The following is a 14,451-nucleotide window of genomic DNA, read 5'->3' on the forward strand; positions in this document are numbered from 1 at the left end:
TTTTTTGTGGGGGGGGGGGGGGGGCGGGAAAGAGTTACCAGTTTTGATAAACTGTCTGAGGATAATCAAACGGACATGCTGACACAAAAAAAAAAATGAATTCAACTTTGACAGTGTCAACTTTTGCTGTAACTTGTAAAAAGAAATCTGAAAGGTCAAATGAGTCTCTTCAAGATTTCTCTGAATGTAATATTTGTTCTATTGTACATTGAGTTGTACTTACTGCTTACAGTGCATTTTTTATTTTTTCCCAACTGTGAAAAGCACACTGGCAGTTGAACCAGATAAATGGCTTTATCCGCGGTCACACGTAGCTCCGGATGAAGATAATTAATCGCTGCTGTAGTGGAAGACGTATTTCTGAGCGACTCCTGGTTTCAAATAGCCTGTGTATTCTCAACACTGACCCGCTTCTAGTCTTTCAAAATAGCTCTGTTTTAACCACGATTAATGGTTACACAGGAGGACTGGAACATCCCAGCAGTCTAAATACAGACACACACACACATATATATATATATATATGTACTGTATATATATGAGGGAATATCCCGATTGCTTTACCAAATGACAAAACATCAGAAGTGCCTACATCTGAGAGTTATAGTTTTGTCGGCTCTCACTGGAATCAGCAAAGTACGAATCCAGTTTTAATTTGTAATTTATTTTCTTATGTTGAGATGTCTGGTGTTTGATGTCTGGTGTTTGATGTCTGGTGTTTGATGTCTGGTGTTGAGATGTCTGGTGTTTGATGTCTGGTGTTTGATGTCTGGTGTTTGATGTCTGGTGTTTGATGTCTGGTGTTTGATGTCTGGTGTTTCATGACCAAACTTAAACCATCACATTGGTACATTATTTTCTGACAGTAGGCTATTACATTTCACAACCTTTAATATTTAATCAAAGTTTAAAAATACTCACCAAATTAACACCTTATTCTGCAAACTAGAGAAAAGTGGAGGGGGGGGGGGGGGCCGTGTTGATTAAGTTGTGTTAGATTTGTGGATTGTAAATTGGGAACTACTTAATGTGGAGTTCAACGAGCGTATAATATGGAGATTCCACACAGCACACAGAATGAAGAGAATAGTTTGTTACCCGAGCAGATAAATCACTAGGTCATTATGCTATCTGTAATGGATTACAGGGATCATTACCGTGATCACAACTCTCTCTGGTGTGGCTCCTGCTTTCGCCCATTCAGCAAACTCCTAGGGCTGGAAACGGGCAAAATAGACGGGAAACTAAAACAACCAATTCCTATTGGACAAATCCAAGTAGTTCCACACAGTCCCCCCCCCCCCCCCCCTSSTMTGGTGCCAACTGAACATAACCCAGAGCTCTGCTTTCTTGTCTGTTGTAATTCCTTCCTGCTTTCACCCGAACTCAGAAAACTCATAGGGCTGCTGAGCCATGCTTGGTGCTCTTCGTCTGGTGACAATATGAGCTCTGTCCGGTGGAAAAAAATCCACTTTTTTTTGCATGACATGAAATAATCAACAGATATCTTATTTTTTTATTTTTTTACTGTAATCATTGGGATGCAATTTAGGCAGATGGAAAAAATAATTTTCAAAAGCCGCTTTAAGTTAATAATTATTTGAATTTATATAATGCTTTTACAGATGCTCAAAGCGCTTACATAGGGGAAAAATTCACCACCTTAAAACATTTTACTGCAGTGCCATACAGAGTGATTATGGGTAGTCTTAAACAAACCGACTTTGAAACAACTGTATACACCTCATACACACGGGCTTTAAAGAAGAAGGAGAAGAAGAAAACACCGGTACCACGTCAGAGTTGCGATTTATTCCATTCTGAGTTTGCATCCCGATATTACACTTTATATAAATCACAGAAGACTGAAATATAACAAAGCTGTTTGACATAGAAACACCAGATTTTTGTCTGTTTGAAAATAAAAACATCTTTAAGAATTATGAAATTGTGAAAAATATGAATAGTATTCCACCCATGAGGTCAAAGAGGGAGCGTTTTTTGGTCACTGGCTGCAGGAAAGAGCTACAGTGTTATGGATGCAAGTCAGCATGCAGTATGCCTAAAACATATTTTCTATATCAGACTTCCCCCTCATGGTAGGCTAATTAACTCTAATCGCTAATCGTAACGCTAAACGCTAAATCATATCAGAGGGGTTTTGGGTGGGAACAGGAGCAAGGGGTTAAGGAAGTGATGCTGTTTTTATGATTAGCCTTAACGTTAGCGTGGGAAAGTTAAGATGGCAGATGTTTATGTTTCCTGAACTCATTAACATCTTCATGTTGTTGATGGCTGTAATCCATAACGACTTTGAATCCATGTCCATACCTTGTGTTTGGTCTTAATCACAAGGCATCCTTTTAACACTTTATAATTCTTCAACTCTTTATGTAAATATTATTCAGGGTTTGTCTCATTGAGATAAAACATTTCTTGCAAGAGAGACCTACCAATCTTAATTTAGATCACAACTGATTTTGACTGACTCTCTTTGTCCGTTTCCTCATCTAGGAATCTTTCCGGAGCATTCTTCTCACCTATCTATCTGTGTGTTCCTCAGATCGACAGTGTTCAGAGTCTCTTGCAGTGCCCCAGTGTGTTGATTTGTGTGGGCCATGAGCCCTCCCACACCATCCTTCTCGAGAACTTCCGGAAAAACTCAGATGCCAAACTTCCACGACTGAGTCCAAAGTCTCTTGGACACTCCAACACAGCCAGTGAAGGACATGGATCAGAGAAAACTGGTATAAATATAACTCAATAACGTCTTACACTGTCATTACAAGACATTTTTGATAAATTCTTCTACTATGTTACGCAAAACATTTTGTTTGGAACTGTCAGTATCATGGCCATAATAGATATCAATATCATCATCAATCTTCAACAAAAAAATCTGATAATTCTTGTAAAAAGAAAGTTATTGAACTTGTTGAAACTTTTGTTTTTATAAACTTTTTTTTTGTTGGGATTATCAAATTGAAATATCGTCAGTGTCAATCTTCTTATAAACCTAATTGATCATTAGTTTTTCTCTCCCTTTTCACTAATACAGGCAGCTTAGGACTTGAGACAACGAAAAGTGTCATCCACCCGAGATCTGAATCCAACCGGTCAGCCAGGCACTCCATATCATCTGACAAATCACTCCCACCAATCAACTCTACATCCCCGGCCCATGTTGGCCGTGAAGGCTTGATGGACGATGACATTGAGAAAAGGGTCCTAGTCAACAAAGATGGCAGCTTGTCAATGGAAATGAAAGTGCGTTTCCGACTACTGAACGACGAGACCCTACATTGGTCCACAGAAATAAAGAAGTCGGTAGGAACGACCAACGAATACCTTCAAGGATACCACGACAACTGCTTTCTTCAGCAAGGTAGTGTGGAAAGCTGTTCCGAGTCGGAGCCCCTTTCACCGGGCGAGGCTGACGACGCCTACATCACCAAACTGCACGAGAACCATCTGGAGGTCCCTCACTGTCAGCACTGCTGCGGCCACTGCCAGGACTATGAGATCTGGAAGACCCATATTTCGGGGGGGCAGAGGACTGTCCACCACGTCACCTCTTCCAGCTCCAGTGCCTCCTCACACACCATTGTCCATAAAAAAGGTTCGGTGGAGACCATGTCCAGTGAGGAGATCACCGAGTACATGGTGGAGAAGGCTACTTGCTTCCAACAGACTGTGGAGGAAGGGGACGACACCACTGTGGAGTACTGCACCATCAGCCGCGGCTGCAGCAGGAGCGAGATGAGCTTAACGACGACATCCGGCAAGTGTAAGAGTAGGGCTTCCACCCAGGATAAGAGCGAGATCCTTGGCAAGAGCGAGAGCATTGACATTACAACCCAGGCATCGGATAACGACGAGGCTATGGCTGATAGTTATTCCTCTGCTCCTTCTAAGGAGTCTCAGAGCGAGGTTAGCGTCAAGGTCACTGATGCGGAGGAAGACGAGCGGCCTGTGTCTGCTGTTAGTCTTTCCTCTCAGATTCTGGCATCGCTCAGGGAAGACCAGGATGATGAGGATGACGACCTTGCACCAAGTGCTTCGAGAGCGTGTTCGTGTTCCCAGGATAGTAACGCCGAAGAAGAGGAGGAGGAGGAGCCCACCAGAAGTGCTGTTTTGAACACAGCAGCAACACCAATGCAACATTTATCTCCCAGGCCTCCTAGTAGTAAGGCATCTTCTGTGCACTCTAAGTCAGTCAAGGCTGTGTCTCGGGCACCAGCAGATGGACAAGATGACCAAGAATCAAACAACTGTAAATGTGAAGCATCTGACGAAGCAGGAGATTCTAAGGACGCTGATGACGGAAATGCTGAGACTGCAGTTGAAAAGGAATCGGGTCAAGAAGGGATCCCTTCAGAGAACACTGAAACCAAAGACACCAAACCAGAGGAGAGGGCAATGAGCTCACTGTCTGTCAAATCAACTGTCTCTACCAGATCCAGGAGGTCCAAAGTTGGGGATTCAGGAGTTCAGGAGGAGAAGGAAGAGTGGTCATCAAGTGCCATGTCAGTCAAATCTAATGCCTCAGCAAAGTCAAAGAAGTCCAATGTTTCAGCTGTAGAAGACGTAGAAGTACAGCAACATCAAACAGACAAAAGATCCTCAAGTGCCATGTCAGTTCAATCAAATGTCTCAACAAGATGTCAGTCCAAAATGTCAGAAGTGGCAGCTGAAGAAAACGTTACATCAGAAGAAGACGCAAAAACAACTTCAAGTGCTTTGTCAGTTAAATCGAAGTCCAAAGTTTCTGATGTTCCCACTGAAGATAACGCTGAAGACGAATTGGATGAAGCGGAGGAGAGAGCAGCTAGTGCTATGTCTGCTATGTCTAATGTGTCTACCAGATCAAAGAAGTCCAAAGTTTCCAAACTTTGTGTTGAAGAAACTGCTAAATACAATATGTCAGCAGGAAATACGATGTTAATGATGAAATGCGATGTTTCTGATGATGCCGCTGCAGACGTTCCCGCTGAAGAAAATGCAGGAGACGAAGCAGGGGAAACTAAAGAGAGAGCACCCAGTACTGTGTCTGGTAAGTCTGCTAAGTCTAATGTTTCTGCAAAATCAYAGAAGTCCAAGGTTACTAAACTCTGTCCAGAAGAAGAACTTAGAGCTGCCAGTGCCTTGTCTGGTAAGTCTGCCGTTTCAGCAAGATGCAAGAAATCTATAGTTATTCCCGCTGAAGAAAAGGCAGAAGTAGAACAAACTGAAGAGAGAGCATCCAGCGCTATGTCTATTAAATCTAATGCCTCAACAAGATCAAGAAAGTCTACAGCAGTAGATGATGTGGGGGAAACTGAGGAGAGATCACCGAGAGCTATGTCACCTAAGTCTAATGTTTCTGAGAGATCTAAGAAATCTATTAAATCTAATGCCTCAGCAAGATCAAGAAAGTCTACAGCAGTAGATGATGTGGGGGAAACTGAGGAGAGATCACCGAGAGCTATGTCACCTAAGTCTAATGTTTCTGAGAGATCTAYGAAATCCAATGTTTCTGAAGATCCACCTGATGAAAATGTAAAACAGAAAGAAGAAGCTGAGGAGAGAGCACCGAGTGCCATGTCTGCTAAGTCCAATGCTTCTACCAGATCAAAAAAGACCAAGGTTTCTCAAATTTGTGTTGGAGAAGACACTGAGAGAACGTCCAGCGCTATGTCTTCTAAGTACAACCGGTCATCAAGATACAAGAAATACTATGTTTCTGATGGAGAAGAGGATCAAACTGACGAGAGACCATCTAGTGCTATGTCTGCCGAGTTCAATGTTTCCAGTGCTGAAGACAACGCAGAAGTGATAGAACCTGAGAGAGCAGCGAGTGCTATGTCAGAAGCTCCCGCTGAAGAAAATACAGGAGAGGAGGTAGAACAAACAGTGGAAAATATACCGGAAGAAGACACAGAAGCAGAGGAAACAGAGGATCGTGCTCCTAGTGCTATGTCAGCTAAATCCAAAGCTTCTGAAGTTCCTCCTGAGGAAAATGAAGACGAGAAATTGGAAGAAATTAAAGAGAGAGCACCTAGTGCCATGTCTGCTATGTCAGCTAAGTCTAATGTTCCTGCAAGATCAAAGAAGTCCAAGGATTCTGAATTTTGTCTTCAAGAACCCGAGAGAGCATCCAGTGCTATGTCTGCTAAGTACAATTTGTCAGAAGACACAAGAAATACGACTTTTCAGAAGATCCTGCTGCAGAAGAGGAGAGAGCAGCTAGTTCTATGTCAGCTAAGTCCAATATTTCAGCTAGATCGACAAAATCTAAAGCTTCAGAAGTTCCTGCTGAGGAAACCGCTAAAGAAAAAGTAGAAGCTGAGGAAAGAGCACGAGCGCTATGTCTGCAAAGTCAACTAAGTCTAATGTTTCAGCAAGATCCAAGAAAACCAGAGCTTCTGAAGTTCCCGCTGAAGGAGAGGATCCAACTGAAGAGAGAGCACACAGTGCTATGTCTGCTAAATCTAATGCTTCTGCAAATCAAAGAAATCCAACGTATTTGAAAGGTCAGCAAAGTCTAAAGCTTTAGAAGTTCCTCCTGTGGAAAATGGAGACGAGGAATTGGAAGAAATTAAAGAGAGAGCACCTAGTGCCATGTCTGCTAAGTCAGCTAAGTCTAATGTTCCTGCAATCCAAGAAGTCCAAGGATCTGAATTTTGTCTTCAAGAACCCGAGAGAGCATCCAGTGCTATGTCTGCTAAGTACAATTTGTCAGCAAGACACAAGAATATGACTTTTCAGAAGATCCTGCTGCAGAAGAGGAGAGAGGCAGCTAGTTCTATGTCAGCTAAGTCCAACGTCTCTGCAAGATCCCAGAAATCCAATGTTTCTGCGAGTCTGCAAAGTCAAAGCTTCGGAAGTTCCTCCTGAGGAAAATGGAGTCGAGGAATGGAAGAAGTTAGAGAGAGAGCACCAGTGCCATGTCTGCTAAGTCAGCTGGTCGGATGTTTCTGCAAGATCAAAGAAGTCCAAGGATTCAGAATTTTGTCTTCAAGAACCCGAGAGAGCATCCAGTGCTATGTCTGCTAGTACAATTTGTCGCAAGACACAAGAATACGACTTTTCAGATGATCCTGCTGCAGAAGAGGAGAGAGCAGCTAGTACAATGTCAGCTCAGTCAGCTAAGTCAAATACTTCAGCTAGATCTATAAAATCTAAAGCTTCTGGATTTCCAGCTGAGGAAAAGCAGAAGAGGTAGAAGAAACTGTGAGAGCACCTAGTGCCATGTCTGCTAAGTCTGAAGTTCCTGCTGAACTTGAGGATAAACTCCAGCTTCAGCTGACGATAACGCAGAAGAGGAGGTGGAGGTCGCTAAGAAAGAGCCCCAGTGCTATGTCTGCTAAGTCTAATGTTCCTGCAAGATCAATCAAGTCCAAGGATTCTGACCTTTGTCTTCAAGAACCGAGAGAGCATCCAGTGCTATGTCTGCTAAGTACAATTTGTCAGCAAGACACAAGAAATACGACTTTTCAGATGATCCTGCTGCAGAAGAGGAGAGAGCAGCTAGTACAATGTCAGCTAAGTCCAATGTCTCTGCAAGATCCCAAAAATCCAATGTTTCTGCAAGATCGCGAAGTCTAAAGATTCAAAAGTTCCTCCTGAGGAAATGGAGTCGAGGAATTGGAAGAAATTAGAGAGAGAGACCCAGTGCCATGTCTGCTAAGTCAGCTAAGTCGGATGTTTCTGCAAGATCAAAGAAGTCCAAGGATTCTGAATTTTGTCTTCAAGAACCAGAAAGAGCATCCAGTGCTATGTCTGCTAAGTCAATTTGTCAGCAAGACACAAGAAATATGACTTTTCAGAAGATCCTGCTGCAGAAGAGGAGAGAGCAGCTAGTTCTATGTCAGCTAAGTCCAATATTTCAGCTAGATCGACAAAATCTAAAGCTTCAGAAGTTCTGCTGAGGAAACCACTAAAGAAAAAGTAGAAGCTGAGGAAAGAGCACGCGAGCGCTATGTCTGCAAAGTCAACTAAGTCTAATGTTTCAGCAGATCCAAGAAAACCAGAGCTTCTGAAGTTCCCGCTGAAGGAGAGGTCCAACTGAAGAGAGAGCACACAGTGCTATGTCTGCTAAATCTAATGCTTCTGCAAAATAAGAAATCCAACGTATTTGAAGGTCAGCAAGTCTAAAGCTTTAGAAGTTCCTCCTGTGGAAAATGGAGACGAGGAATTGGAAGAAATTAAAGAGAGGCACCTAGTGCCATGTCTGCTATGTCTGCTAAGTCTAATGTTTCTGCAAGATCAAAGAAGTCCAAGGATTCTGAATTTTGTCTTCAAGAACCCGAGAGAGCATCCAGTGCTATGTCTGCTAGTACAATTTGTCAGCAAGACACAAGAAATACGACTTTCAGAAGATCCTGCTGCAGAAGAGGAGAGAGCAGCTGTTCTATGTCAGCTAAGTCCAACGTCTCTGCAAGATCCCAAAAATCCAATGTTTCTGCAAGATCGGCAAAGTCTAAAGCTTCGGAGTTCCTCCTGAAGTGAGGTGGAGGTCAGAAGTTCGCTGAAGAAACCATCGAATGTGAAGTAGGGGAAACTGAAGAGAGAGACCGAGCGCTATGTCAGCTAAGTCCAATGTTTCTGCAAGATCCAGAAATCTGAATTTTGTCTTCAAGAACCCGAGAGAGCATCCAGTGCTATGTCTGCTAAGTACAATTTGTCAGCAAGCACAAGAAATACGACTTTTCGATGATCCTGCTGCAGAAGAGGAGAGACAGCTAGTCTAAGTCAGCTAGTCAACCATGTACAATGCTTCAGCTAGATCTATAAAATCTAAAGCTTCTGGATTTCCAGCTGAGGAAAATGCAGAAGAGGTAGAAGAAACTAAAGTGAGAGCACCTAGTGCCATGTCTGCTAGAGTCTAATATCTCTGCAAGATCCAGGAAGTCAACAGTGTCTGAAGTCCCTGCTGAAAAAGAGGATCAAACCGAGAGAACAGCTAGAGCTATATCTGCTAAGTCCAAAGTTGCAACGGACGATACTGCTCAACCTGAAGATGAAACAGAAGAGAGAGCGCCTAGTGCTATGTCTGCAAAGTCAGCTAAGTTCAATGTCTCTGCAAAATCTGGGAAATCCAAATTTTCTGAAGCTTCTGCTGAGGAAACAGCAGCCTCAGAAGAGAAAATAAAGGAGAGAGCACCGAGCGCTATGTCTGCGAAATCAAATATCTCAGCAAGATCTAAGAAACCTGACCATGAAACAGAGGAGCGAGCACCCAGCGCTGTATCAGCGAAGTCACATGTATCCGCAAGATCAAGGAAGTCCAACGTTTCTGAAGTTGCCGCTGAAGAAAAGGAGGTAGAGGAACATGTGGGAAAAGCAACAAGCGCTGTGTCGGCTAAGTCTCCAAGATCAGCCGGAACCCACGCATCTGCCAAGTCCCACGCATCACACAGAACAAACGCATCAGCCAGGATCCACGGATCAGACACATGTATTTTCTGTAACACCAAACCCAAAGATAGCATAACTGCTGAAGTGACTGAGAATAGCATAACTGCTGAAGTGACTGAGAGACCTAAAAGCAACATGTCCAATGTGTCGTCCCACCTGCAAGTGAAAGGACAAAAGGACAAAAACAATACGGATGACGCCAAAAGCGACAAAGGGAGTGATATTTCAATGAAGACAAACAGATCAAAGACTGCCACTAGAGATCACGTAGACACTCCCAGACCTAACTCTATTGCATCAGAGAGTCATCTCACTCCTTCTCCACCACACTGCCCTCCAACCCCTAGAAAAATGAAACAACCTGTTATTCTACTTGGTTTTTCGAGTGACAGTAACAAGTTACACACAGCTGATTCTAGGAAGGAGAGCTCTAACATCTTACGTGATGGTCCCTTAGAAGCGACAGACAGGAATGTCAGTGACAACAAAAGTGACAAGAGCAGCAAGTGCAAAAACAGGAAAGGGGTTTCCTCTCGCAGTTCCTCCCTACAGTTGCTGGAAGGAGATGTCTCTGAGCTGGTTCCCTCCAATCTACCAAACGCCTCTCCAGCAGAGGTGGTGAATGAGTGGCTTAAGAAAATACCGTCTGACAGTGCGATGTACGACATTGGGGACGAATTCAGTGACAGAGGCCATTCACCGGAGCTGGCACCAAAGGAAACAACGAATGGGACGGAGGAGAACGATGTCACTGCTGCGTGTACGACTCAAATAGAAAAGGAAGAGCCCAAAGAGACATCAGCCAACCATGTGGCTGATGGTGAGGAGCCAGCAGAGACCCCACCTGAGACCCCACCAGAGGGCACCGCTCCACAGGAGGACATATCAAAGAGCTTTCACTCCTCAGTGCAGGTGATGAAAGTACTGTTGAGTCCCACACTTGACCGGTGTCACAGCTTACCTGAAGTTTCCCCAGTGTACGGACGTAAACTGAGCACCTCAGCCAGAGGTCTCCTGGATTGCCTCGCAAAGCTGCAGTTGATAGACTTTGATCCCAACGACGATGCAAATGCCAAGGAAGCAAGATACAGAGAGCTAATGAACATCCTCCAGTCCCTCTGGTTGTGTGACCCTGCAGAGAATCAAAAGACACAGCAGAATGGCTGTGATCAACACTCTGTGGACGGTGACACCAAAGCAAGGTCCTCCTCTGGGGTGGACGTCAGCAGTGGCTCCACAGGCTCAGGTGGTTTGGCTCAGGCACCGAACACAGAGGGGGAAGCATTGCTGAGGGTACAAGAAGTTGACGAAACTGCAGAGGAACAGGAAAGCCCAGCGTCCTCAATCCCTATGTCTGATCCAGCCACTCCGGACGTAGCCAGTCAGGTCCAATGGACCACAGAGGAAGGAGGAGGAGAAGGAGGAACAGCAGTGGAGGAAGAGAAACAAAAAGACGAAGACATCCCGGCATCGGATGACACCATTAGAAATGAAAGTCTGAGAGAATTACCAGAAACACCCCCGTCTTCCAACAAGAGCTCAGACCCTCGAGAGGACACAACCTCTGGCTCTCCTCCATCTGTCCAAAGGGCACAACTAGCCAAAAAGGTTTCCCTGGATCCTGATCCTGTCTGGGTTTTGAAATTACTGAACAAACTAGAGAAGCAGTTCATGACACATTATGTGGATGCCATGGCTGAGTTCAAGGTTCGCTGGAATTTGGACGACAGCGAACATCTCGATGCCATGATAGCCGAACTGAAAGACGATGTGCATAGGAGGATACAATTAAGCATTGACAGAGAACTAAGGAAGCTCCACGGTCGGGGTGGAAGACCAAGACCACCCAAAGAAGAATTGTCACGAGAATCAAGTGCGCAAACTGAGACGAGGCGAAGAAGACTGAAGGTCGTGCGGTCTATTGGTTACCGAGAGGAGAAAAGCGACGATGCAACCGGCACTTCTTTCAGTGACCAACGGAGTGATGATGAATATTGCCCTTGTGAAACCTGTATAAAAAAGAAACTGGATTTAGGGCCACTGCTTCCTGCAGAGGTTTTGCATATTGCTCCAGTCATGATGGCTTTTGATCTAAAGTCAATCCTCCAGTTGAAAAAGGACAATCCTCCACAGATACACAAAGAAGTCGATGTTACAGATGAGACTGGAGGTATAGATGAAGCAAAAGCAGCGAAAACTCTTGTTGGAAACGTTATCAACGGGCCTAAGAAAGAGGCGGAGGAATTACAAGAACAGGAAGATGCTGAACAGAATGATGAAATGTCTGATGAAGCTGAGGCAGCAGTAGACGAGACAGCTAAAGATGAAGCAGGAGAAGAAGAGGAAGCTGATATTGCTGAAGATGAAGAAACTGTTGACGCAGAAACTCCAGAAGACGAAGCAGTAGAAGAGGAGGAGGAAGCTAAAGCAGAAACAGCAGAAGCTGAGACAGTAGAAGATGAAGCAGGAGAAGAAGAAACTTCTGAAGCAGAGACCGCAGCTGATGACGAAACAGCAGGAGAAGAGGACACTGCTGAAGTAGAGACAGCTGACGAAGAAACAAAAGAAGCAGCAGAAGAAGAAACTGATGAAGCAGAAACTGTTATAGCAGCAGGATCAACAGCAGAAGAAGTGGAAAGTGTTGAAGCAGAAACAGCTGATGATGAAATGGCAAGAGAGGAAGAAGCTGAAGCTGAAACTGCAGAGGCAGAGACCGCTGAGGATGAAGCAGGAGAAGACAAGGAAGCTGAAGTAGAGGGAGAAGAGACAGCAGAAGATGAAGCAGAAGATGACACTGTTGAAGCTGAGAGTGCCAAAGTAGAATCAACTGAAGATGAAACTGCCGGAGAAGACGAGACTGTTGGAGAGGAGGAGAGTGCTGAGGCAGAGAAAGCAGGAGAGGAAGAAGCTGAAACTGAGGCAGTTGAAGAGGAAACTACAGGAGAGGAGGAGGCTGAAGTTGAAACAACTGGTGATGAGTCGGCACTAGCTGAAACGGCAGGGGAAGAGACATCTGACGACGAAATAGCAGGAGAGGAAGAGAGTGCTGAAGCTGAGACAGCTGAGGATGAAGAGGCAGGAAATGGAGCTGAAGCTGAGGAGGATGTAGAAAAAGAGGAAGCTGAAAAAGAAGAGAAAATAGAGCCAGTAGTTGAGTCAAACATCGAGGAGACAGCTATCAGGAAAGACAACGTGGTGGAAACGGTTAAGGAAACTCCAGTGACCTCATTCGATGCCTTTGCCAGAGCAGAGTACTCTGAAGACGGTGCTTACTCCGATGTTGAGGATTCAGAGACTGAAGGAAACAATGAGGAGTCAGAGGCCCAAGAGGACAAAGCAGAAGAGGAAGGTGGTACTGCAGCAGAGGCTGAGCTTCAGGTTGAGGAGACTACTGTTGAGGATGAGGTGGAGGAAGGGGAGGAGGAGCAAGCAGAAGCTGAGGAGGAGCAGGCAGAAGCTGAGGAGGAGGTGGAGGAGGAAGCTGAAGAGGAGCAGGAAGTTCAGGAAACCCCAGCTGAAGAGACTCCAGTTGAGGAGCTGAAGGAGAAAGGGGAGGAGGAGCAGGCAAAAGCTGAGGAGGAGCAGGCGGAAGATGAGGAGGATTCAGCTGAAAGCTATGCTGCTCCTGAGGAAGAGCCAGCCGATGAGGCGGATGATGTCACAAGCAAAGGACAGTCTGAAGACGACGGTGATGGCGATGGACCTTCTGGGACATCTGAGACGAGCCTACATAGCCAGCCAACCAAATCTTCCATGGAATCCCAACCAGGCTCGCTGGACGAAATCCTGGATGAAGAGGCAGAGAGAGAGTCCAACAGCGAGAAGAGTTGACAGACAGGGTCGGAGATAGGCTCAGGCCACCACCTCTCTGTGAAGAGAAGGCAGATGTACCTTATGGACAAAGAGAACGAGAGCAGAGTGTCAGAAGTCACAGAGTCAGCCAGCGAGGTTCTCAAGCGACAAGTCGTCTCCCCAAAGAATTTGACTTCAAAGAAGTCTCTGGCAAGATCTGTCAAGTCAAGCAAGGCCAAAGAGAGTGATATTGATCAAGACGATCTTGATTTCTAAAACTTCACTCTTCAAACTTAATTTACGGTATTTTGCTTGTTAAAAAAAATTGGCCGATGTTTATATAACCCCCTCATTTTACCACATTCTTGCCTACATATGCCTTTTATACCTCCCGTGTGCAATGCCGGTGATGAGTGGTAGTAGTGGTGTGCAGATGTGGGTGGTTATTTTATTAAATCCATTGAATTTACACCATCAAAAACAAATCCATTATTCATTCGTTCAGGTAGGTACTAAGAAATATTATACGATTAATAACATCTAAAAAAAAAAAAGAATAGAATAGCATATTTTGAGTTTTAATCACCTCCAAATGAATGAAATCAGTAGGTCATTATTTTGTTAATTAAAGACACACCTACCTGACCACAGTCAACACACACATATTTTATGGTAAGAATTTAATGGAATTTAACAGAATAAAATAATAATATTTTTCCCACACAACTTGAGTCATGGGGAAAAAAAGGGGACATTTTGAAGCAGAGCCCAAGCCCATTGCCTTTTTGTTCCACGTTTCATCTCTTTCCTACCCTCACTCCACTTTGTTAGGGGGCAGACGTAGAGGCTTACCTTGAGAGTATCTGCATCATGATACCCAGAGAAAATAATAGCATACCTGTTTTCAAAAGCATGTGAGTCTCATGTTCATATTTCACAACTCTTAAAGCGTATAGGCTTTACGCGATCGAGCAAGGTAACAGGTCTACRCTTGATTTAGGCTACATTATTAGATCCTAAATGTTTCTAATCACAGATAGATGAGCTATAACCTCCACTTATTTGCCCAGCCAGAGAATTATCCAGATCACATTGATCGATACAAGTCAGTGAAGTAACAGGCTTTTGTTTGGGTGCAAGGCTGCTAAGGGCCTGGAGTGAAGAGCAAAGTAATCCACTTGATAAACTACATATCCTGAACAACATGCTGGCAGAATGTTCTGATAAATCAGCCAACTAGACTAAATGTTCTGATCAGGC

General features: G+C 44.3%; 1 protein-coding gene across 1 annotated transcript in view; it reads left to right on the top strand.

Moving 5' to 3' along the window:
- The window catches only part of LOC139022715 (retinitis pigmentosa 1-like 1 protein), a 19,618-nt gene extending 5,879 nt beyond the window's left edge, over positions 1 to 13,739 (top strand). Inside the window, 3 exon segments of the mRNA XM_070433781.1 lie at positions 2,564 to 2,747; positions 3,059 to 6,235; positions 8,849 to 13,739. Of these exon segments, the coding sequence (XP_070289882.1) occupies positions 2,564 to 2,747; positions 3,059 to 6,235; positions 8,849 to 13,230 (7,743 nt within the window). The 3' untranslated portion in view covers positions 13,231 to 13,739.
- The last annotated feature ends 712 nt before the right edge of the window (positions 13,740 to 14,451 follow it).

The sequence above is a fragment of the Salvelinus sp. IW2-2015 genome, linkage group LG21, assembly GCF_002910315.2.
Source record: "Salvelinus sp. IW2-2015 linkage group LG21, ASM291031v2, whole genome shotgun sequence".
Taxonomy (NCBI): Eukaryota; Metazoa; Chordata; class Actinopteri; order Salmoniformes; family Salmonidae; genus Salvelinus; species Salvelinus sp. IW2-2015.